The following is a 26,292-nucleotide window of genomic DNA, read 5'->3' on the forward strand; positions in this document are numbered from 1 at the left end:
TCCAGGCTTTTCCTGTGTTTAGTTTGTTCTTATTATAAGCACTTCAAAGAAAAAGTATAATAAATGGGGTTTCCTAGGTAACCTAGCAAACCCTCCTTTTATTTTAATTGCATAGACCTTGATCATGTGTTAAGACACTATGCATTTTGAAAGGGGGTGTTACTTCTAAGTAACTTCTGCTGGATGAAGCAACAGGTAGCTCTAGTTCAGTGTTATTTTATTAATCTAAGTCTTGTCTGAGTTGTATTAAAGACAACTTTACAGGGGTGACACTTTGAGCCAAGGCTTTAAACTGGATCCAGGGCAGGCATTTGGTACAGGGGTTAAAATTCCATGTCAGAGTGTTTGGGTTCTAGTCCAATTCCAGATTCTACCTTCCTGCCAAAACAGAGCACAGGCCATAGCAGGCAGTGGCTCCTGTGGGAAACCCGGATTGGGTTGCAGATGCCTGCTCCCGCCTGGCCCAGCTGGCATTTGAAGAGTAGATCCACCAGTGGGTGGAAGATCTGTCTCTGTCACTGTCTGTCTTTTTGTCTCTTTGCCTTATAAATAAAATAAAAATAAATTTTTAAAAAGTGAAATGGTCATGATTACATTTGGCTCTCAGAAAGTTGTGTTCTGACCTTGCTAAGGCCGTTTCAGTGAAACCCAGAGGGAAGCAGTCACATGGCAGAGGAAGTGAAATCAGAAATGGGACTGCTGTCTCTTGAAATTTTGCCCACAACTGCCTGTTACCTGCCACATTGGGGTTTAACTTTTGGTCTTCTCAAAGGAAGAGAATTAAAAATAAATTAAACTTCAAAATAATTTACCAGTATATTCTCATCTCTGATAAAGAAAAGTATTTTTTTATTCTTTTAAAGATTTATTTATTTGAAAGTCAGAGGGCCAGAGAAAAGGTAGCCACTGAAAGAATGTTTCTGTCCATTGATTCACTCCCCAGATGGCTGTGACAGACAGGACTGGGCCAAGCCAAAACCAGGAGCCAGGAGCCAGGACTTTAATCCAGGACTCCAGGGTGGGTTTAGAGGCCCAAACACTTGGACCATCTTCTGCTGCTTTTCCCAGCAGGGAGAAGTGGAATAACTGGGGTACAAACCAGCATGCATAGGCAGCAGCTTCACTTGCTGTGCCACAGCTCTGGTCTGAAAAACTGTGAAGTTTTTTGTTTGTTTCTTCCCAATTTAAAACATGAAAATGGGTTTAAAGACTTAACAAACTTTCAAATCCCGTGATGGCAATGCCTTTAGAAATCATCAGATCCAGCCCAGATGATACCCCCTGGTAGTGTTGGATTTGAACATGATGATTAAGATACAAATCAATAGTTCTGGTGAATGTTTTCATGTTATTGCACAGATAAGATTATGCAGTTGGGAGGTAGTGGAACACATGTCTTAGCAGCAGCCCTTTCCTGTAAGTTATTTTCAGCATCAAGCTCAGGAAGTATCAAAAATTTGTATGCTTTTTCAACTTAGTGTTTTTTTGTTTAGTAAACACAGCAACAGCATTTGGCAAATCTATTTACATATTCATTCTATACTTGAGACTACAGTGAGACACTCAGTTTTGTTTCTTAGCAGTACAATTTTGTGGTGCTTTTTTTTTTTTTTTGTAATCCTTGTATGTAAGCGTTGGGAATTAGTTTAGTTTTAGTATGTTTGATCAAGTTGTATTGCCTTCATCTCATTTCCATGTGGAGAGATATTTTCTGTCACAGGTAGAAGAATGTGTTTAAATACTCTCCTGTCATTCTTGGTTAAAATATAGTTTTGTAACATGAATTTTGTGTATTTTGAGGAAAACATTATTGTTTTCAGTTTTGCATTGCTGGATTTTTGTTGTAAGTTTTATTGAATAGTAAAAGTCTGAAAGCCTTGTTTATCTAAGGATATCTAAGGATATCACATCAGTGAAATATGCTGCTTTGGGTAAAGAACTTCTGACTTGCTTTCTGGTGAATGTTTCCAGTGTGAACTTTGCAGGGAAACGACTGTGGGGAAGATGATGTGAACAAGGAAGAGACTTTCTTTTCCTAAGCGTCTGTGGTTCCTGCTGGGACCTGAGAGTAAAGATAATCACACAGCTTACCATTTTCTGGATGTTCTAAAACTATTATTAGCATGTTTGGAATTCAGAATCCATTTTTGCAATACAAATAACTGTGAGTGGGAGTTGGGTTCCTAGCCAGCACGTAATAATATACTTAACTTCCAATGCCTGAAAAATGTAATGGAAAGTAATAGGAAATATGGCTGGCAATAATTAGAACAATAAAATGAAATAGCTTGTGTGACTGTTGAATGATGGTGCAAATGAAAGCAGGAATGGCTCCAGAAGTGGGAAGGTGAGCTTTGGTCTTCAAGTACTGCAGCTGACTTAGAGACCTTCCAGACCTGGGCTCGGATGAGCAGGAACACGCTTAGACTCATGTTGAAGGTATTCGTGATCGTTTGTCCTTTTCTTTTACTTCAGTAAGCTTTCTTTATTTTTTTTTATTTATTTATTTTTTAAAGATTTATTTTTATTATTTTCTCATTGGAAAGGCGGATATACAGAGAGGAGAGACAGAGAGGAAGATCTTCCATCCGATGATTCACTCCCCAAGTGAGCGCAACGGGCCGATACTATGCCGATCCGAAGCCAGGAGCCTCTTCTGGGTCTCCCACGCGGGTGCAGGGTCCCAAAGCCTTGGGCCGTCCTTGACTGCTTTCCCGGGCCACAGGCAGGGAGCTGGAAGGGAAGCGGGGCTGCCGGGATTAGAACCGGCGCCCATATGGGATCCCGGGCGTGCTAGGCGAGGACCTTAACCACTTGCGCCACCGCGCCGGGCCCAGTAAGCTTTCTTAGAATTGGATAAATTTGGTGTTTAAAGAAACCTTTTTTTGCCTAAGAAGTATGACTAGACTAGATATGTTTATAGCAATGTATTTTAATACTTTTTTCAAAACAATACTATGGATGAAGAGCAGTTTACGTATTAGTACATTTGGGAATGGGAAGCTGCAAAGAAGTACTAACGTTAACTACTTTGGTAGTTTAGTCTGGGCCTGGTGATTGCATCTGTGGATTTCCATAGGCAGATAGTACTTGTAAGTGAGTAGCTGGACATCAGACAGAGATTATCAGTGGAGCCATAAACACAGGTGTGGCTGGACAACTATGAGTGAGCCAAAGTGCCAGATTAAACAGCTGTCTTGTACAGTTCCGGTGCCCGGATTCCTCATCCTTCTTGCTTGCATATATTACACATGCTTTTTCTTTCTACATAAGCATGAATCGCACTAAGATTGTGTTGTGTGCTAGGATATCCTTTTATGAATAAAGAAATTGAGTCATGACGGTAAAGTCATTTCATGCAAATCAATGCTGGAAAGACAAGCACATTAGTGATTCTAAGCCTTGGTCTTCAAGTCTGTTTACCAGACTCTCCTATTTGTCAGAGTATTTGGGTTTCTGTTGCAGGAAAGGTGAAATAATTAACACTTTAAACAACAACAACAAAATCATTTTCCCTGGACATTTGGATAAAAATAAAAAGGAAAACAAACATATTTAGCTTTTTTTCTTTTTTTTTGGTGGCTGCTTGTTCTTTTAGGTCGCATAATTCAGTTAAAACTTATTTTTATTTACATCATTTTTTTTAACAAGTCAGTTTCTTGATAACATTTATAATCATGGATGCATTTTGAAGCCTTGATAACTGTTTGTAGTCATTGACATATTTTGGAATATATATTTGAAACATAGAAAGTTATAGCTTTGGACTTTAATAAAGTTATAATAGCTTTTCTTTTTTTTATTTCTTTTTTAAATTTATTTTTAATTCACTCCCCAAGCGGCTGCAATGGCCAGTGCTGAGCCAGTCTGAAGCCAGGAGCCCAGAGCCTCTTCCGGGTCTCCCACACGGGTGCAGGGTCCCAAAGCTTTGGGCTGTCCTCGACTGCTTTCCCAGGCCACAGACAGGGAGCTGGATGGGAAGCGGGGCCACCGGGACTAGAACTGGCGCCCACATGGGATCCCAGCATGTTCTAGGCAAGGACTTTAACCACTAGGCTACTGCACCAGGCCCATAATAGCTTTCTTTTAAATCTGAAAAGCAGTTTTGATTTTAAATTCTAAGCTGTAATATCAAGGGTAGGAAAGTGGGTGACAACACATAAGGAAGGGACTATATGTAGTTTTTCCTTCATAAATTTGTAAGTCTTTGAAGGCACAGTATCAGCAGTCAAAAGAGATTTCAGTCTGAATGTGTAGATTTCAGTTTGAAGGTGTAGCTTTTCGTACTTAGTTTTTCTTAACATAGCTACACTGGAAGTGAGACGATAAGGCACAGGCACTGCACTTGGTAGCCGAAGTTTCCAGAATTTCAGTCTCTGAAGAGTTTGTTGGGGAGGAAACAAACAAGGGTATTTGTGGAAATTTTTAGAAATTCAGGTATGTTTTTCAATGGTTTTAGGTTAAATAGGTTCAAAGAATCACTCAATTTTAGGAATAAAGAAGTCATTAGAAATCAGCCAGGGGCAGATGTTTGGCCTGGTTGTTGGGGCACCTATGTCCTCCATGAGAATTCATGGATTTGAGCCCTGCTTTGCTAATGTGTACGCTAGGAGGCAGCAGGTTGTAGTTCAAGTACATGGGCCCCTCCCGCCCATTTTGGGATTCCAGATTGAGTTCCTGGCCTCAACCTGTTGTAGGCATTGAGAGTGAACCAGAGGATGGGAGATGTTTCTTTTTCTGCTCTCTCTCAAATCACTAAAATAACAGTAAAGGGGCCAGCATTGTAGCATAGCAGTTAAATTCATCCGCCTGCCATGCTGGCATCTCATATGAGCGTGACTCAAGTCCTGCTAGTTCCGCTGCTGATCTTCCTCTGCTGCTGAGAAAAGCAGCAGAATTCGACCAAGTGTTTGGATCTCTGCATCCACATGGGGGACCCAGACGAAGCTCCTGGCTTTGGCCTGACCCAGCTTTGTCTTGTGGCCCTTTGGGAAGTGAACCAGTGAATAGAAGATCTCTGTCCCTTTCTCTCTCTCTCGCTCTCTTTCTCTCTCTCTTACCTTCAATGAAATAAGCCAATCTTTTCTTTAAGATTTAAAAAGAGCTGACTATCCAGTTCACTCTTCACTCACAGCTTAAACCAAAGTGTGCTGGGAAATTGTGAAACTGCGGCACCAAGCTGGGAGTTCAGAACAACACATTTCCCTTCCTGAGGAAGAAAAGTAAGATTCTGTTACACAAAGGTTTGTTTTTGCTTATGCTTCGTAGTACTGCTTTGTCCTGAGATGGCGGATACGGTTTGCCTAGCAGAAAGGAAGCAGCATGCAGTGCAAAGGAACCATTTCCATGGCTCCTCTGGTGACTGCAGGGATGTGAATATTCAAACTGAGCAGAAAGTGTCAGCAGACATAAATCTGGTGTCACTAATGCATGTTAGTAAACTTTCTTCCTTCAAACCATCTGACTCCCCATCTATTTATTTTTTCCCTCTTCTCAGCGAAAGTCTACCAGTGGGCAGTATCAAGGATTAGATGTTATTCTGGGCAGGGGGAGATTGGGGCCCAGTGGGCTAAACTGGTACTTGGGACGCCTGCCTCCCGTATTGGAGTGCCTGGTTGGCTCTCTGGCTACTCCACTTCTCATCCAGAAAATCCTGCAGTCAGTGCTTCATGGCCCCATAGCTGAAGACCTGGAGAGGAGTTCCAGGCTTCAGCATGGCTCAGTGTGGTCAGCTCTGGGAGGAGACTGATCACCCCGCCCTTCAGATAATGAAAAATCAACATCTGGGCCCAACCTTGTGATATAGCACGTGAAGTTGCCACCTGTGATGCTGGCATGCCATGTGAATGCTGTTTGTGTCCTGGCTGTTCTACATCCATCGCAGCTCCCTGCTAATGACCCGGAGAGAACACTGGAAGATGACCCAACTCTTAGTGACCTGCCAACCCGGAAGAAGACCCCGGCTCCTTCCTGACTCAGCCTTGGCAATATTGAACATCCCAGTAGTGAACTAGCAATGGAAGATTCCTCTCTCTCCCTCTCTTCATAGCTCTTTCACATAATATTTATATCTTTTTCCTTTTTCTAAAAATAAATACTTAAAAGTTCTGTTCATATCTCATAGCATGAGTTTTTTTTTTTTAAGGATGTATTTTATTTTTATTGAAAAGTTAGATACACAGGAGAGACAGAGAGGAAAATCTTCCATTCGTTGATTCACTCCCCAAGCGGCCGCAACAGCCCAAGCTGCACTGGTCTGAGGAGCCTGGAGCCTCCTCCAGGTCTCCTAGGCAGGGTCCCAAGGCTATGGGGTGTCCTCGACTGCTTTCCCAGGCCACAGGCAGGGAGCTAGATGGGAAGCAGGGCCACCAGGATTAGAACCGGCACCCTTATGGGGTCCTGGTGTATGTAAGGTGAGGACTTTAGCCGCTAGGCTACTGTGCTGGGCCCACCTACCATGAATTTTAAAAAATACTAACAGCTGGGACCAACATGGTATTGTAGCAAGCCAAACCTCTACCTGTAGTGCTGACATTCCATATGGGCACCAGTTCCGTATGGGCTGCCCCACTTCTGATCCAGCTTCCTGCTTATGGTCTGGGAAAGCAGCAGAAGATAGTCCATGTACTTGAACCCTTGTAACCACATGGGAGACCCAGAGGAATCTCCTGGCTTCTGGCTTTGAATCAGCCCAACTCCTACTGTTTTGGCCATTTTAGGAGTAAACCAGCTTATTATAGATCTCTCTCTCTCTCTAACTCTGCCTTTTCAATTTAAAAAAAACTTTCTTTAAAAAAAAAAAAAAAGCGGTGTGGCCTAGCGGCTAAAGTGCTTGCCTTGAATGCACCGGGATCCCATATGGGCGCCGGTTCTAATCCCGGCAGCTCCACTTCCCATCCAGCTCCCTGCCTTTGGCCTGGGAAAGCAGTCAAGGATGGCCCAAAGCTTTGGGACCCTGCACTCATGTGGGAGACCAGGAAGAGGTTTCTGGCTTCTGCCTTTGGATCAGCACAGCACTGGCCGTTACGGCTCACTTGGGGAGTTTATCATCGGATGGAAGATCTTCCTCTCTGTATATCTGACTTTGTAATAAAGTAAATAAATCTTTAAAAAAAAAAAGCAATAACAATATTCTACTACTTAATGATTATTTCTGCCCTGCCGGCGTTGTGCTGGGAGCTGTTGCATGCATTAGTATCTACCATCTGTGAGCTCAGTCGTATCTTTTTGTAGATGAGGAAACTGACTTGATTAAGTAACTTGTTCACTGATAACATGTAGATAAAAGTGTGGAAAGTTTCTGATTCTGAGACAATGCTTATTTTAAATCAGAACATTTCCTTGTTACTGTGTCCTGTGAGCCATAGTTTTACCATGTTCATTTCCTTCCTTCCTTCCTTCTCTCCTTCCTTCCTTCCTTCCTTTTTTCCTTCCTTCTTTCCTTCCTTCCTGCTCGCTCCTTCCTTCCTCTTATTGTTTACCCTTGCTGAAGTCTGTGAGTGTTCTACTTAGGGATCCACAATGGTAGAAACTGTTCCTGTGTCCTGTTTGTTCTCAGGCTAGAGGGAAAATACAGAGATGTCAGCAGTGACGTGTACAGGAATTTGTGAGCATTTTCAAAGGCCCTAGATTTTTCATGCAAGAAGAATTCATCCATTGGGATATTTAGGGTTAGATAATAGGTGTTTCAAAGCTTGGAAACAGAAATAAATATGTCATATTTGCATTTGGTCCAGTTACTGGTGACCACATTCAAAGCAAATGAAAGATGGTTCCTGTCACTTATTAGTTGCCCGTGGGCATTGATGGATGGAAAAGATTGTGCAAGCCTCATATTTTCCCCACTGATAAATATGAGTTGCTTTTTATGTTGTTTCTGTTCCTCATTTTATTACAGCAGGTACTTTTGGCCTCTAAACCGCTGTAGCTTAGTTATTGCTATTTATGTATCCCCAAAGCAGATAATTTAATAAGGGTAAAATTCCCTTTATAGTAAGATATCTCCTTATTGTTTTAATGAAAAGAGGCTTAAATGGTAGGGGTTTTCTGTCCAAAGAGGGTGAGGTGGTAGTGCTGTGGTGCGGTGAGTTAAACTGCCACCTTCAATGCCAGTTCAAGTTCCAGCTGCTCCCTGTCTTACCTGTGTTATGGTAATGCAACTGGGAAAGCAGCAGATGGTGGCTTGAGTTTATGCTCCATATGTGTGAGGCTCAGAAATCTCCAGGCTCCTCAGCCTGGCCTAGCTCTGGCTGGCTGCTCTGGCCATTTGAGGAGTGAATCAGAAGATGGGCGATCTCGCTATCTTTGACTTTTTTTTTAAAGAGGCAGTTTTTACATTCTCTTTAGGCAGTTCATGGCAGGCTTTCTGGAGACTTTAATTGTGAGTAGGTGCGATGTGGGCCTTTGATGAAGGAACATGTTACGTGGGGCTGCAAGTTGAGGGAGGCTGTCAGGCAGAGCATGGCTAGCATCAGTGCTGATGCTGCTGATACGGGTCACAGGCATCGGCCCTGTCTCCCAGGGACTCGGTACTTCTTCCCAGTCAAACTTACTGAGATGTCTCTTTGTGACTTTCAGTCTGCCCAGTCAGAATCAAACTTGAATTGTCTTATTTTAAGCAATAAATGCTGTCAGTCATATCATAACAAGCGTGTTTGAATTCCTTCTGTGTACACCTGCCTGGGCATTTTAATATTGTATTTATGTAGATCAATTATTCTGCTTGTTACAACAAATTTCCCTAATGAAAACCTGAGCAGACCTCTGCCCATTAAAAGTAGATATGCTAGTATCTGCATATGAAATGAATACAACAAAATGTTAACAATTGTCAAGTATCAAAACTGAAAGCGTAATTTATTTTTTTAAAAGGAAAGAAGGTAGCTACAAGTATCTGAAAACAAGCTGTGTCATTTAATGTATCTTCTAGCACATATTTTAGTGAACTTATACATACATGTTCACAGTTTGATCCAAATTAAAACTTACTGGCAACTGTTACATGGTGGGCTGGGTAGCCAAGATGTTCCATTATCAGAGGGCGTAAAGTTAGTGTGTGGTGTCACAGTGCTTCATGTTTAGGTGTTGATACAGGTATGTTTGGCTTGTTCCCTGCCACTCCTGTGCCCTTGTTTTATGGTTAAACAGGATGAACAAGGGCTAGGGTATTATGCTGCTGTTTGGGTGTTTTTGTTCCTGAAGCTGGGTGAACTCCTGTGGCCTCACTCTGCCAGGATTCCATAGCCCAGATGCCCAGACTCCTGCCAGATTCCAGTTTGTGTCAGATGCCTCCAGTTCCCCTCTAAACACAGTGACATTGTAACTACCAGAGGGGAAATTTTCTATTGGTTTTTATACAGCCGCATAATCAGCTACTTCAGAGAAGGTTGGATTTTTTTCTGGATTTTATTTCAGTGAATTTACATAGTGATTTATAAGTGGGGTTTACTATTAAAAGAGCATGACAAATTTAATTTCCCTTTGGGTAAATCAGGAACCAAATAAATGCCTCCTAGTAAATGCTTATCTCAGGTGGCTCTGATTATGTGATTTTTCTAGGTTTGAGTTAAAATTTTTATTAATATGACTGTAGATTCACATTCATTGAAATAGTAAAAGAGAAATTAGTGATACTTTTTTGTGCTTATTTGTCTTAGTAATAACATCTTCTAAAATATTTCACTATCAGGATATTAACACTGATTCATTGATATAATTAACTTATCCTTTAGTGTTCCCCAAGTATGTGTGTTTAGTTCTGTGTAATATTTTCCACAGGTGTAGGCTCATGAGCCTGATATAGTCAGGATATTGAACACTTTGTTCTTGATGCTTTTTCATAAACCAATCCACCCCATCCCCCAGTACCTAGAAAGCCCTGATTCATTTCAGACTTCTGGGTCTTTTAAATAATATTATGTAAGATAAGAGTCATTCAGGATGCCACTTCTCAGGGCGGCTTTTTTCATTGTATATAGTTACACATAGATCCATCTATGTTTCTGTATGTATTCAGTAGTCCTTTCATTTTTGTTGTTGGATAGTTTATACTTAAGGGACATCCACGCCATTTCCAGCATTTGGCTCTTAGAGATAAAGCTGTAATAAGCATGCACATTCAAGTTTTTGTGTGAACCACATTTTTCATTTCTCTGAATTAAGGCCCAAAAGTGCAGTTGTGGAGTTTGTGGTAATTGCAGGTTTATCTTTATATGACATTTCCAAACCATGTTCCAGAGAATTACACCATATTTTCCCACCAGCAGTGGGTGAATGAGCTGGTGTCTGCATCCTGGTCAGCATGTGTTTGTTGCTGCCTCTTACTTTATAGATTCCATTAGGTATGTGAGAGTAGTCCATCATAACATTGTTTTGCATTTCCTGATTAGCTAATGATGTTGAAAGTCCTTCACATACATACTTGTCACTTTTGCATCTCTTTTTTTTTTTATAATGTATCTGCTTATTTCTTTTGCCTATTTTTTTTTTCAGCATTTATTTTTATTTGAAGGCAGGCTTAGAGAAAGAGCTCTTCCATCTGCTGGTTCACTCCTCAAATGTCCAAAATGTCTAGAGCTGGGTCATTCCTAAGCCAGGAGCCAGGAGGCTCTTCTAGGTTTCCCACATTGATGCAAGGATCCAAGTACTTGTGCCAGCTTTAGGAAGTGAAGCACTCAAGACTCACACCAGTGCCCGTATGGTATACCAGCACCACAGATGGAAGCTTAACTTGCTATGCCATGGCGCCAGCTCCTCCCTCTTGCCTATTTTTCTAATAATTGTTGATAAGAATTATTATTTTTTTACAGATTTATTTTTATTGGAAAGGGAGATTTACAGAGAGAAGGAAATATAGAAAGATCTGTCTATTGGTTCATTCCCCAAGTGGCTGCAACAGCTGGAGCTGAGCTGATCTAAAGCCAGGGGCTGGGAACTTCCCTTGGGTCTTCCACATGGGTGCAGGATCCCAAGTCTTTGGGCCATTCTCCATGGCTTTCCCAGGCCACACAGGCAGGGAGCTGGGTGGAAAGTAGAGTAACCAATACACACACCAGTACCCACATGGAATCCAGTTGGATGCAAGGCAAGGATTTAGCCACGAGGGTATCACTCTGGGCCTGATAAGAATTAATTTTTTATTGGGCCGGGTGCAATGGCTAAATCTTTCTCTTGCACAGTCCAGGATCACATATGGGTGCCCGTTCATGGCCCAGCTTGTTAGCTTCCCATCCAGCTCTCTGTGGCCTGAGAAGGCAATGGAGGATGGTCTGATGCTTAGGCGCTCTGCACCCACATCAGAAATCTGGAAGAAACTCTTGGCTTCAGATTGGCTAAGCTCTGGCTGTTGTGGTACCCTGGGGAGTGAACTAGCAAGTGGAAGATCTTTTTCTCTGTGTCTCCTTTTCTCTGTAAATCTGCCTTTTCAATAAAAATAAGTAAATCCTTTTTTTTTTAAGAATAATTAAGCATCCTTTAATGGCCCATTCCATAGAAAGTAAAATTCTGCTTCTATTGATTATAAAACCTGCTGTAACTCTGGCCTCAGACTCGCTTATCTCTTGACTGCATTGCCTGCCTCACGAATCTGACCACAGAAGTAAACACCTAATTGCCTTTCCTAGTTGTGTTACTCTCTAAAAGAAATCTTCCCACCAAAGAGTATTACTAACTCTTCTATGTTTAACTCAAATATTACCTTTTGTGGAGATCTCCCCATCTAATGTAGAGAAAATTACAAAATACCCCAAGGTGTACCCTGTTACTCACTGTGCAGTTACCCAGATGTAGTTTTCTAACTTGCTAGCCCCATATTTGTATGTATCCATGTATTTGTATGTATCCATGTTACGTCTGTAACATGAAGGGGAGGCACTTGGTTATGTAATATTACTTTGTGCTTAAAAACAATGTCACATAGTTGTTCAGTAAATATTTCTTGAAAGAATGAGTGAAGAAATTTTTGGGGTTTTGTGTCTTTTCTCCTTTCCAAAGCATATTGCCTGGCATATACTTTTTATAGTATAATAAAAATCAAGTGTGATGACTCAGTTGGCTAATCCTCAATCTTGCTGTCCCTGGGGATCCCATATGGGCACTGGTTTGTGTCCTGGATGCTCCACTTCCCTTCCAGCTCACTGTTTGTGGCCTAGGAAACCGGTAGTAGATGACCTAAGTGTTGGTACCCTGCATCTGTGTGAGAGACAGTGACGGGGCTCCAGGCTATGGCTTTGGATAGGCTCAGCTCTTGCTGATCCTTCTATTTGGGGAGTGAACAAATGGATGGATGGAAGATTTTACTCCATGTGTCTTTCCTTTTCTCTATATTTGCCTTTCAGATAAAATAAATAAGTCTTTAAAAAAAAATAGCTTTGCCCAGAGTGATAGCCTTGAGGTTAAAGTCCTCACCTTGCATGCCCTGGATCCTGTATGGGTGCCAGTTCATGTCTCAGCTGCTTTACTTCCCATCCGGCTCCCTACTTGTGGCCTGGGAAAGCAGTATAGGATAGCCCAAAGCCTTGGGGCCCCCAACTGGTGTGGGAGACCTGGAGGAGGTTCCTGACTCCTGGCTTTGGATCAGCTTAGCTCTGGCTATTACGGCCACTTGGGAAGTGAATCAACGAATGAAAGTAAATCTGTAAATCTGACCTTCTAATAAAAATTTTTAAAACTCTTTAAAAAAAATCATAGCTAACATTTCCTTGGTGTTTCACTATTGCATAGAATTTACTCATTCTGTCATAAACTTTGTAATCTATTCTTGCCTCCCATCAACAAGGTACATATATATCTTATAATTTATAATAAATACATTTTATATGTATGTAAATAACAAAATGAATCTTGTTGTAAGAGATTGCAAGCATCCTTGGCCCCAGCAAGTACCTGGCAAGAAAAGGTGATCACATCTGAGCAAATAGTGGTCTGAAATACTACTTTTTCTCGTGTGAGGTCAGAAACCAGCTGCATTTGGAGTAAGCGAGTGTTCTACTGACCAGGCTTCCAGAATGCACAGGAAACATCTGTTAATTTTGGAAAGCAGTTGCACTGATTTGAAGAATTGCTGCTATTCGCTAGAACAAAGCTCCCTTGGAGAAAAGAAATTGGGTTAAAAGGCATCACTTGGCTGTTTTTGTTAGCTAAATAATGAGTGGCCCTCCATATTGTCTAGTGGTTAAGGAAGAAGTGTTCTGTTCTTGGAGCTGGCCTGCTTCTCTACCCAAACTGGCAGAAGACGGTGTGGGGTCTACATTTCCACAGCAACCAGAGGGAATTTTTAACGTTTCTTACATAGTGCAGATCTCAGGATATCTTCATGTGCTATTTAAAAAGTACAATTATTTCACCAAAAAGGAATAAAGAAAAGAATCTGTAATTCAAAGAAACTCTTTTAAAATAAGTTTTCTGCATATGAAATGCAGTTAAGACTGGCAGTGAAAAAGTTGGGCAGTTAACATGTAGTTTTGGAGTTAAACATGCACTAAAACGTCTTGATGACTTTTTTTTTTTAATGTAGAAATGGTCAAAATGAATATGCAATGGAAAAGGTGTTTTGTTTTACAGGGCAAATTATCCACGTAATTATTTCAGAATTTGAACATATGTTTTTCAAAGTATGTTATTTTAGGCTCTGCTCTGTTTTCTCCATACAACGTGTTAATATGGCTTAATTATATTGGTTTGTTTTATCTCCAGTATTATTCATTGGATATCAAGATGGGAAAGATTTAATAGTCTTACTGTGTGTAAAATCTTTTAGAAAAATATTGACCAATGAAAAGTTTCATCTTTATATTTCACTTTTTACAGCAGATAAAACATGTTTCCATGTTTCAGCACTTAGGAAGTCAGGAGGCTATACTAATGGAATTGTAAAAGTAACAGACAAAAGTTACTTTTAAATTACTTCTTGTACCATGTTAAATAACGTTTGTAGTTAATGAACACTTGTTGCACATTTCAGAGTTTATAGAGCACTGTATTTATGGAAATAAAAAAGGAACTGTAAAAATGAAAATCAGAGGGCCTGGTGCAGTAGCTCAGTGGCTAAAGTCCTTGCCTTGCACGCCCCGGGATCCCATATGGACAGCTGTTCTAATCCTGGTGTCCCTGCTTCCAGTCTAGCTCCCTGCTTCTGGCCTGGGAAGGTAGTCCAGGACAGCAACACCTGTGTGGGAGACCCGGAAGAGGTTCCTGGTTCCTGGCTTCAGATCGGCACAGCACCGGCCATTGCAGTTGCTTGGGGAGTGAATCATCGGATGGAAGATCTTCCTCTCTGTCTCTCCTCCTCTCTGTGTATCTGCCTTTCCAATAAAAATAAATTAATCTTTTTTTATTTATTGGAAAGGCAGATATACAGAGAGGAGGAGAGACAGAGAGAAAGATCTTCCATGTGATAGTTCACTTCCCAAGAGGCTGCAGTGGCTGGAGCTGAGCCAATGCAAAGCCAGGAGCCTCTTCCAGGTCTCCCACATGGGTGCAGGGTCCCAAGGCTTTGGACCATCCTCGACTGCTTTCCTAGGCCACAAGCAGGGAGCTGGATGGGAAGTGGAGCTGCTGGGATTAGAACCAGCGCCCATATGGGATCCCAGTGCATGTGCAAGGTGAGGACTTTAGCTGCTAGGCCACACCGCTGGGCCCATAAATCTTTTTGGTCAGGCATTTCTTCTAGTAATTAAGATGTCTATAATTAAGATCACGGTACCTTGTCCCCTTCTAGTACGTTAGCTCATGGTACCTTGGGGCCTACCCAATGGCTCAATGGCTAAATTCTTACCTTGCTGGCACTGGCATCACATATTGGTGCCTTGTCCCAATTGATTCAATACCCGGCCATCTCCCTGCTTGTGGCCTAGGAAAGCAAAGGAGGATGGCTCAAAGCTTGGGACCCTGCATCCATGTGGGAGATCTATAGGAGGCTCCTGGATGCTAACGTTGGATCAGCTCCGTTCTGGCTGTTTTGGTCATTTGGGTAGTAAAACAGTGGATGGGAGATCTTTCTGTCTCTTCTCTCTGTAGATCTGCCTTTCTAATAGAAATAAATAAATATTTAAAAAATTTTTAATAAGATCAGAGTATCTTGATTTTACACCAGGCTCTGGTTCCTGTTGCCCAACTTCCTGATGCTAATGAAGTCATGGGTGGTGATAGCTCAAGTAATTGCATTCCTGTTGCACAGATAGGAAACCTAAATTTTGTTCCCAGCTCTCAGCTTTAGTCAGACTCAGTTCCAACTATTGAGGATACTTGGCAGGTGAACAAAGGGATATGAGTTTTGCCTGGCAAATAAACATATGTTATAAATGAAAATTGCTGTCAACACTTTAGTGAAGAATGGCAAATGAAGACTTGAAGATGACTCTGAAAGAAACAAGTTTGGGGTTATTTATACAGATATGAAGTCTCTGTCCAGCATTGTGACACGATGGGTTAAGCTTCTTTTATGAAACCAACATCCCATAACCAAATGTCAGTTCAGTATTCTTCTACTCCATTTCCTACCCAGCTCCCTGCTAATGCTCCTGGGAAAGCAGTAGAACTTGGCCTAAGTGCCTGGTTCCCTGTCACACATGTGAGAGAATCCAATGGCCTGACTCATACCTGGCCCTGTGGTCTTGGGAGAATAAAAATCTCTCTGTGTCTGTCTTCCTGTGTCACTCTGCCTTTCAAATGAATAAATGAAATTACATACACACATACACATGAATCTTTTGATAGATCAAAATTTAAATAGTATAAAAATACCCAATTATAGGGCCAGCATTGGGCCATTATGGCCAAAGCTGCCTTCTGTGATCCCAGCACTCCCTATGGGGCTGGCTGGAGTATCTGCTCTTCCAAGTCGGGTCCAGCTCCCTGCTGTTGCGCCTGAGGAAGCTGCGGCTCAGTGCTAATCACTACAGCCTTCTTTGGAGTGAATCAGTGGGTGGGAGATCTCTCCCTGTGTCTCTCTCTCCCTCTCTGTAGCTCTGACTTTGAAGTAAATAAATAAATCATAAAATGTAAAAAGATGGGTCTGTTCTGAAGCATAGCCAATAAAGCTGTCTACAGTGCTGACATCTCATATGGGTTGCTGGTTTGAATCGCAGCTGCTTCATTCCACCCAGCTTCTAACTAGTGCTCAGTGTCCAGAGGACTTAGCAGTTTACCTGGGGCTGGAAGGCAATGTGCTAGAGCTGGAAAGAGCTCACTTGGAGGCTGTCTGTAAGGAAGTGAACTGCACTTGCTGCCACTGTCCTTGTGTCACCATGGTGTGATGTGTTTGATGTGTTTGCGTTTGAGGGAGGACCTGGTAGGGAAAGCTGCCCATCCTCCACCTTACCTTCAACTCTTCCTCTTAAATACTTTAAGAACAGTGTTGTTAATGATGAATAGTGAAAATCATCAAAGCTAGTAGAATTTGAGAACGATGTCTGCCTGTATTTATGTGTGTGTGTTTGTCTTATAGATTTATTTATTTTTGTTGGAAAGGCAGATTTACAGAGAGAGAGAGACAGAGAAAGGTCTTCTGTTTGCTGGTCACTCCCAGGTAGTCACAACAGTTGTAGCTGAGCCTATCCAAAGCCAGGAGCCAGAGGCCTCTCCCCGATCTCCTGCACTGGTGCAGGGTCCCAACGTCCTGGGCCATCAAATGCTCTTTCAGGCCGTCAAATGCTCTTCTAGGCCATAAGCTTGGAGCTTGATGGAAGTGAAGCAGCTGGGACTCAAACTGGTGAACATATGGGTTCCTGGCAAGGACTTTAGCCAATAGGTTATCCTGCCAGGCCCCTATGTTGATTCGTGATAAAACTTATTTAGATTCCCAGACTTTGTTTTTTTGAATTTGCATAAACTGTTCTCTCCTTCCCTGTAATTGTCCCCCACCCTTCCTCCCTTTGGTCTGGTTTGGTTGTATTTGTTTTGCTTTGTAAAGTGGAAAGTTTTAGAATAAATGGAAAAGTTAAAGATTGGTTGAATTCTGTCCCTAGAGGCTATTGTTATCTTCGAGGTACTGGGCTGACAGCACAGTTTCCTGTAGGCCAGGAACTGGCTCTTCCTCCTGTGTTTAACCTCACCGGCTCTGCCGTACCTGCGGCAGCCTCATGCCTGTCTGCAGGAATGTGGGGTGCAGATGGGTGACGCTTCTTCCTTCTCCCTGCTCCTTGCCTCGCTCCTCTCTCTTCTTAAAATTTTCTACCTTAGCTTCTGATTTCCCTCTCTGCCTTTTTTTGTCACATCAGCTACTAACCCTAGAGCAGGGTGATCCATGCTTGTAATGCAGTACATGAGGCTCTTTCCACACTAGTCCAGCTTGGAAATCTGTATTTAGAAACAAAACACAGCTGTTTTGCTTTAGATTGTAAAGTGCAGTTCACAGTGTCAAAGAAACCAGCAGCAAGGCTGCCTAGGTGATCTTTGCTTGTCAGTGTCATTCACAGACTTTTTCATTCTGTGCTGGCCAGTGAGTTCATTCACAGCTCCACAACAAGGCTGCTGCTTCTTTTTCTGCTGCTGCTTTCTTTCTTTTAAAGATTTACTTACTTATTCATTGATATTGGAAACTCAGATTTACAGAGAGAAAGATCTTCCATCCATTGGTTCACCCCCCAAGTGGCCGCAGTAGCCAGAGCTGAGCTGATCTGAAGCCAGGAGCTTCTTCCTTTTCTTTTATGCTTGTGCAGGGTCCCAAGGTCTTGGGTCATCCTTGACTGCTTTCCCACACAGCAAACAGGGAACTGGAAGGAAAGTGGAGCAGCCAGAATACAAACCAGCACTCAAATGAGATCCCAGCAGATGCAAGGTGAAGAGTTTAGCTGCTGGGTTACTTCACTGGGCTCAGTACAAGGTTTCTTTATTATTTTAGTAATTTTTAATTACTGGAAGGGCAGGGAGACAGAAATTGCAGCAGCTGATTCATTTCTCAAATACATGCAGGATTCATGCCTGGGCTAGGCCAAAGCCAGAAGCCTGGAAGTCTGTTTGGGTCTGTCATGTAGGTTGGAGATACCCAAGTCATCACTGCCTCTTGTCAGAAAGCCGGCACTCAACGCAGGCTTCTTACCCTCTGCACCACATACCCAGCCCAATAGGTGCTTTAAAAAGGCTCCTAAGATTTAGTGAAATACTTCCAAATTAGGACTTGTTTAAGTCATCGACTACAATTTTTTAGCAGTAGAAGAGACATGATTGTATTATGTAGTTAACCAAAACAAAAACAAAATTCACAAGTAGTAAGTTCCTAGAAAGAAGCAGTGATTAAATATGGGAAACAGGTCTCAGAAGTGACTCGCTGCAGCACCGGGACTCACATGACCTCGTAGGAGCCCTTTACGCACACATTTTAAACTGCTGAGGACCTGGTCACATGACTAATAATGCAGAAGCTTTGCTCTGAAGTAAATTTTGTTCATAATATAAGACTTTTAAGTGTTTACAGCATTTTTAAAGAAAAATTTTTTATTGGAAAATCAGATTTTACAGGAAGAAAGATCTTCTGTCTGCTGGTTCACTCACCAAGTAGCCACAACAGCCAGAGCTGAGCCAATCCGAAGCCAGGAGCCAGGAGCTTCTAGATCTCCCATGCGGGTGCAGGGTTCCAAGGAATTGGGCCATCCTTGACTGCTTTCCCAGGCCACAAGCAGGGAGCTGGATGGGAAGTGGGGCCACCAGGATTAAAGTCAGTTCCCATATGGGATTCCAGCGCAATCAAGGCAAGGACTTCAACCACTACGCTATCACGCCAGGCCCAAAAAATAGACTTTTGAAAAAACCATTTAAACATGTAAAACTCATTTTTAGTTAGTAGACCTTAATATGAATAGAGCAGTAGGCTGGATTTGCCTCCTATGACATGCATAAATGTGTGTGTGAAGTAGAATAAAGCCATTTAATTTCAAAAATTCATTCAAACAAGAAATAAATCAGGAACTGGCTTTATGGCCCAGGAGGTTAAGCCTCTGCCTACTACACTGGTATGTCATATCCAAGTGAGTTCAAGCTGCTCCACTTCTGAGTCAGCTTCCTGCTTGCCTTAGGAAGACAGCAGAGGGTGGTTTCAGTACTTGGCTCTCTGCCATCCATGTGGGAGACCAAAATAGTTCCTGGTTCCTGCTTTGTCCTGGTCCATCCCTGACCGTGCAGCCATTTGGGGAATGAACCATCAGATAGGAGATCTCTTCTTCTCTGTCCCCTCTGTCTCTCTCACTCTGACTTTCAAATAAATAAAATCTTTAAAAGAAAAAGCAGATAGCATGCTGAATTCTGAGCTTTCTGGGGATGAACAAAGGCAAACATTTCTGAGTTTTTGCAGTTCTGCTTTACTTAGTGGATCTTGATGTTTTCTTGTTTTTCATGCCTGCTTTAAAAAAGGAAAAAAACCTGTCATTTCTTTTCCATTTCATGTACCAACGATGGTAAGTGATACCATCTCAGCTTTGTAGTTTAGGAAAGTATAAAATTACAGATTCTTAATAGCTTGCTTGCATTTGGCCAGGCGAGGAGTGGAGCCAGGTTCCAGAAGCAAGTCTGTTTCAGACTGAGACCAGTTATGTTTTCCCCCGCCATGTAAGTTTTCCCTTCTAGAAATGTATAAAACTGGGCCCGACTCAATAGTGTAGTGGTTAAGGTCCTTGCCTTGCATGTGCCTGAGATCCCATGTGGGCACTGGTTCTGGTCCCAGCTGCCCTGCTTCCCATCCAGCTCCCTGCTTGTGGCCTGGGAAAGCAGTGGAGGACAGCCCAAAGCCTTGGGACCCTGCCACAGTGTGACTTTATTGGAAAGTCAGATATAAAGACAAAAGAAGATACAGAGAGAAAGATCTCCCATCCTGTGGTTTACTCCCCAAGTCCAGCAACAGCCGGAGCTGAGCCAATCTGAAACCAGGAGCCAGGAGTGTCTTCTGGGTCTCCCACACAGGTGCAGAGTCCCAAGGCTTTGGGTTGTCCTCTACTGCTTTCCCAGGCCACAAAGCAAGGAGCTGGATGAGAAATGGAGCAACTGGAACACGAGCCAGTGCCCATATGGGATCCTGATATGTGCAAGGCGAGGATTTACACACTAGGCTGTTACACTAGCCTCCGTTTCCTGTTTAAAAATGAGATTTTTAAAGTAAGTTTAGATAAAATAATACCTGAGACAAAAAGCAGATATCCTTGTAGTTTAACTACTGGTTTCTTTGTAACTCCCCACTAGTTTATTATAGCAAGATCTATGTTTAATATAACATTTAACATTCCATAATGTGTAACATGTCTCATAACTGTATGTCACATTTCTGTAAAATGAGGTATTGATGTCTTTAGCTTAAAAATTGAGTTCATCACAGCATAGTTTGGATGTATAAATATAACTTAATTAGATATACAAGAAGCTTACTTTGTATACTCTTCAGTAGAATTTCCCAAAATAATTCTAATAGAAACCACCAGTGCACCTGCTTTGTGTTTAAGGATCCCGGACAATGCATCTTCTTTGGTGATGGTTTCATTATTTTTTTTTCACCCCCATTGGTGATAGATATATTCATGCCCTGGGGTCATAGAGGTGGCTGAACAAGTGACAGCTGATACAGGAAAGGTGAGGGCCACAACAGTTTGCTAGTCTTCTGTTAATATGGTGCAGGGGAAAAGAAACAACATGCCATGCTTGGCCTTCTGGGGGTTGTTCTCAGGAGTGATGTGAACAGCTGGGATGGTGGGAGGTGAGACTTGTAGGATTAAGGGCATCAGGGGCCTTCTGGAGTTTGGTTTGTTGAAACCATTCTGTGGAGTAGCAGGGAACTGAAGCCCACTGCTCCCTGAGATAAGGAGGGTTATATGGCTAGGGATCCTTATCTGCAGAAGCAGATTGAGGGGTGTAACATGGAGGGAGTCAGCGTAGGGTCCTTCTGATTTTTCCCAGTTGACAAGATACAACATAATATGGAGTCCTGATCTGCCTGAAACTGTAGTGGTGTTGTACTGTGTAAGAATGCGGAGCATACAGTTCTCACTGACATTTCAGTGGCTAGGATGATTTTTATGAAAAAGATACAGCAGGAAGCACTGTGTGACTTGGTGGATTCTAATATTTCAGCACATGGAAATGTCTACCTGTAACCCAGTAGTTCATGCCTCCCCCACATCATCTTCATGTCACTTCATTTCTCCCTGCAAACCTTTGCTACCGTTTGGAATGTCTTTGTTACTCCTCTCATTGGCTTGAGTCTGCGCAGCTTGGGCTTCCATGACTGCCCCAGGCTGCATGGCATCCTTGCTGCTTTGGCTCTGTAGCCTCTGGAGTCTGTGCTCAGCCTCTCATGTTCAGTGTGCGCGGACTCTTCGTTATCCATTTTACAGAGTGGCCATTCCCTTTGTCTAAATCACTGTGGTTATTCCAATTTCTTTTGTCTTTATCTATTTAGGAACATTTCACTCAGAGGTAAAATAAAGAGAACTAATCAAAAGGACATATGATTTGAACATTATAGCTAATTCTAGTAGATTTCTTCATTTAGCTCTAAAATAATGATATACAGTTAGTCTTCAGTAAATGTTTATTGAAGTAAGAGGTCTGGCTGTTTTCAATATTTTATATATAAACAGAGACATAAATATGTAGATATGAATGTGTGTATGTATATGATATATTCTTATGTAATCATGTCAACCTCAGTATTTATTTGTAATGGCCTCAGTTTAGTCCGGTAATAAGAAAGTACATATAATGTACTTTCTGTAAAGGAAGCATCACTTTCATGAAGTGATAAAACCAGATTGGGAACTTGCTGCATCTTATTGGAAGTGCTTTTAAATTCAACAGTGATGTGTTTTTATTTCTTGTTAGCAGGAAGATTTCAGGCTATATTTCTTAAAGAGTATTTAATCATATTCAAAGCCCTCCAAATTCTATAAATTCAAAATTTACTAGAGATAAATGGTTTTCAAAGTATTATTTATTTCTTTTTTAAAAAAAGATTTATTTATTTTTATTGCAAAGTCAGGTGTACAGAGAGGAGGAGAGAGAGAGGAAGATCTTCCATCCAATAATTCACTCCCCAAGTGGCCACAACTGCCAAAACTGAGCCGATCTGATGCCAGGAGCCAGAAGCCTCTTCTGGGTTTCCCACATGGGTACAGGGTCCCAAGGCTTTGGGCCGTCCTCGACTGCTTTCCCAGGCCACAAGCAGGGAGCTGGGTGGGTAGTGGGGCAGCTGGGATTAGAACTGGCGCACATAAGGGATCCCAGCGCATTCAAGGCGAGGACTTTAGCCACTAATACTTTGTTGCCCAAAGTATTATTTCTTTATTTTAAATACCAGAGAGACAGAGAGATTGGGAGAGACAGAGAGCAAATCTTCATTCACTGGTTCACTTCTCAAGTGGCTGCAATCCATAGTACTGAGCCAGGCTGAAACAAGAAATCAGGAGATTCATCTGGGTTTCCTACATAGATGCAGGGGCACAAGTACTTGGCATATCTTTCACTTCTTCCCAGACACAGCAGCAGGTAACTGGATTGGAAATGGAGCAGCCAGGACTCGAGCTGCAACCTGTATGCTACAATGCTGTCTCCTGTAATTAACTGTTGGATATTTATTTCTGTCGGTACTTGTGTTAGAAGTTATTATTATTATTTTTTATTTTGTTACAGATTTATTTATTTTTATTGGAAAGGCAGATTTACAGAGAGAAGGAGATACAGAGAGAAAGGGCTTCATCTGCTGGTTTACTCCCCAAATGACTGCAGCGACAGGAGCTGAGCTGATCCAAAGTTAAGCCAGGAGCTTCTTCCACATCTTTCACTCAGCTGCAGGGTCATCCTCCACTGCTCTCTGAGATCATAAGAAGAGAGCTGGATGGAAAGTGGAGTAGCCAGGATGTGAACCAGCACCCATATAGGATGCTTGCAGGTTCAGGATTAGTCAATTGAGCTGTCCTCTTGGCCCTAGAAGAAGGTTTTTTAAACTTAAGTCAGTTTATTTGATCAATACAGTGTGACAGATCTAGACAGAACTTCTCTCGCTGTTTCATTCTTTACATGTTTGAAATGCCCAGGACCAGGTTTGGCTAAAACTGATAAATCAGGCACTCTGTCCAGGTCTTCCCAAGTAGGTAGCAGGAGTTAATTACTTGAGATTTCAATGCTGCCTTCTCAGATCTGGAATCAGGAACTGGAGCAAAAGTTCAAACCTAAGTACTCTAGTACAGGATGTCAGCTGCCTACTACGTGGCATAATTGCCAGACCAAACACCTGCTCATAAAAATTTATTCCTATCTAGCTAGTAATAGCTGACAGTTGATCGGATGCCAGTCAGCCAACCTGGAGTGCAGGAGTGTCTATAGCAGTGTGATCAGCCTGGTCTGCTCCCCTGTCATTAAGGTGAGTGAGATACAGGCAATTGGGACTGTGGTTAAGAGACCTCTTAGAATGCCTGTATGCCATGTTTCATTGCCTGGGTTTAAATGCAGGCTGTGCTCCTGATTGCAGGTTCTTATTTGTGTACATCCTGGGAAGCAGTAAATGATGGCCTGACAGGATGGATTACTGCCAAGCTGGCATTGGGGAATGAACTAGTGGATAGGAAATATCTCTCCTTGTCCCTTGTTTCTTTCCTTTTCAAATTAAAGAAATGTTTTCCAAGATAGGACCAGGAACTCAAGCGTGCATGATGATGGCTCCTTGCAGACCAGGAAGCTCCCCCACAAGCCAGATGAGCACTGCAGGAGATAACCACACGCCTCTGTAAGGGACAACCCCATCACTGTGGTCTGTTCACTGCAGTGTAGGCAACAGGTGCTGTGGTTGCTCGTCTCTGGACCCTGCACACTGTTGAATGATCCCTCTTCTGATTTCCTTTTTCCTGTTAAAACCAGCAGCCGGCCTGGCAGAAGGATCACCTCTTTCTTCCCTAATATCTGGAGCCTTATGCTGATGATTCCCCCAAACAGACTCCTTCTTAGCAGCATAAGAAATGATTAGAGATTAAAGGTATAAAAGAGAACCATTAAAGAATATTGACCTCCAAGATTGGGCTTTGCAGTGGAGAGAAGGAAAAAGTAAGAGAGAAATGCCATTTTTTATTCTTATCACTCTGTGAAGAAGATGAACCAGCCCCAATGAGTTTGTATACATACAAAGTTATATGTATTCATTATATATACATTGCTCTTTATATACATATATCTACGCAAAATGAATCTCAAGTTCATGGGACATAGATATTATGAAAAATCTTAAGCATGGGGTTTTAAAAATTAACTGTTTTTAAATTTCTTTTTCCTATAATTTAAAAAAATTTTGTATTTTAAAAAAATTTATCATAAAAGATACACAGAGGAAGAGAGACAAAGAGAAAGGTCTGCCATTGATCGACCCACTCCCCAAGTGGCCACAATCGCCAAAGCCTCACTGATCTGATGCCAGGAGCCTGGAGCCTCTTTGGGCTCTCAGATGTGGCTGCAGGTCCCAAAGCCCTGGTCAGCCCTCGATCGCCTTTGCAGCAAGTTGGATGGGAAGCAGACCTCTTGGACAAGGGCCAGCAACCACATGGTATCCCAGCACATGCAAAACGAGGACCCCAGCTGCTAGGCTACTACAACAGTCCTCCCAAGAATTTCTGAAGTACTTTTGTTTATAATTCTTTAGATTTCTATTTGGGGAAGGTTCTTTTAAAAAATAAGAATGTACATGATAACAGTTTTTTTTTTTTCTCCATACGTCAAGTGATAAATTATGAAGTCTTTCTCAACTGTAGTTTTTGGTTTCTTCTGCCAGAGACCACTTGTGTGTACACCAGGATATTTGAATGTTATATGTGTGTGTGTGCCTTCATACAAATCAATCCACTCTGCACTTTTTAAAATTGAAGTTTTTGTTCATCTTAATGTAGTTAGCAATTTCTAAAAGATTGAGAAGGTTAAAAACTAATATGTGTATGTATGTACTTTTGTTTAGTGGATGGATCTTTGATGCTGTCCTTTGATGAGAACATCAGGATGGGGCTAGTTTCCTGGTATACTTAGACAAGCCTCCACCTGCAATGGCAGTATCCCATATGGGTATCGTGAGTCCTGTCTGCCCCTCTTCCAAGCCATCTCCCTGATAATATGCATGGGAAGGCAGTGACGGGTGATTCAAGGACTTGGGCTTCTGCCTTCCTGAACGGAGACCCAGATGGAGTGCTAGCTTCCTGGCTTTGACCTGGCCCTGGCCTCATTCCTTGCCACTGTTTGAGGAGTGATCCGGTGAATGAAAGATTCTCTGTTTCTGTCTCTTTCTCTTTTTCTCTCTGTGTGTATGTGTAACTCTACCTTTCAAATGAATAAAATAAATAATTCACAAAGGGAAGATCACCAGGTTCCACAGCCTTCCTGTTGTCCCTGTTGAAGCAGTGATGCTTCCTTTTACTCAAAGCATCTAGTACTGTGCAAGACCAGATGACCTGCTTTTCTTCCCAGCACAGAGGAGTCACACTTGTTGAGCCTGCTATTTGTTCAATTAGGTAAGTTGCTTGAGTTTCTGTGTTATCTCTGTGCTTTTATGTTCTGTTGTCCTGGCTCTGCACGTACTGAATTACGCTAAGAAACTATGTTTGGAATACCTGGAAATGTGACTGATATATGATTTATTTTACTGAAATATTTGATTGCCATGTATTTTACAAGTTTTACGTGTCTTACAAGTTTTGCCATGTTTCCTGCGAGAGCTAGCACTTACTCATTTTTAGGGTAATTCCCAGTAAAATTACCTGAGTGGGACATAGAGAAAATTCAACATAGACTGTATAATTGAGAAGAAGACTTTATAAGGAGACTGAGAGGGACTCTTAAATAGTTTTTGTTAATTTGAATCATGGTTTTATTCTGATCCTGGAATCTGCAGTTTCTTAAGAGGACTTAAGTAACTGAGAAATTTTTTTTGTAAAGCTCAGTAGGCATGCTTTTCTAGAGAACTTTATGAACTAGTTAGTATTATTGTAATAACTAATAAAATTACTTTTAAGTATTTTGGTTATTTCTTCCATGTAATATTCATTCTTCACATGTTTTTTTGAAGACCGTGGCTCAATTTTACACCACCACAGGCAGCTTAAGGAGCCACATGATATACACATGGCCAGCTGTATCCTTGTCCCCAACTGAGAGCCATGGCATATGCAGTAGGCATTAAGTTCGGGATTTTTTTGGATCCTAGGCATGAAGTGGCTCTGGCCACCTACACAGGCATCAAGTTAGGATGAACAAAGGACTGCATCTGCCCTGCCTGATCTAAGAGCAGCACCACAAATGAGATGTCTCCTTGCCCATTGCCAGGAGCAGTATCCTTCACACTCTTGC

The 26,292-nt window shown here is 41.9% G+C and overlaps 1 protein-coding gene and 1 non-coding gene across 4 annotated transcripts in view; one reads left to right on the forward strand and one right to left on the reverse strand.

The window, feature by feature from the left end:
- Nucleotides 1–26,292, forward strand: part of FGD6 (FYVE, RhoGEF and PH domain containing 6) — a 117,225-nt gene that overhangs the window by 12,530 nt on the left and 78,403 nt on the right. The window contains exon 3 of one of the 3 annotated variants that reach the window (XM_040980715.1): nucleotides 1,439–1,446. The exons of the other annotated variants lie outside the window; for them this stretch is intronic. Within the exon in view, the coding sequence (XP_040836649.1) occupies nucleotides 1,439–1,446 (8 nt within the window). The remainder of the gene's footprint in view (nucleotides 1–1,438; nucleotides 1,447–26,292) is intronic. 3 annotated transcript variants of the gene reach the window in all.
- LOC121164128 lies at nucleotides 26,137–26,273 on the reverse strand. Its single transcript, XR_005885029.1, has one exon. It is a non-coding gene; the product is annotated as a small nucleolar RNA SNORA48 (small nucleolar RNA).

This window comes from Ochotona curzoniae, unplaced genomic scaffold, assembly GCF_017591425.1.
Source record: "Ochotona curzoniae isolate NIBS_2020 unplaced genomic scaffold, NIBS_Ocur_1.0 contig_1014, whole genome shotgun sequence".
Taxonomy (NCBI): Eukaryota; Metazoa; Chordata; class Mammalia; order Lagomorpha; family Ochotonidae; genus Ochotona; species Ochotona curzoniae.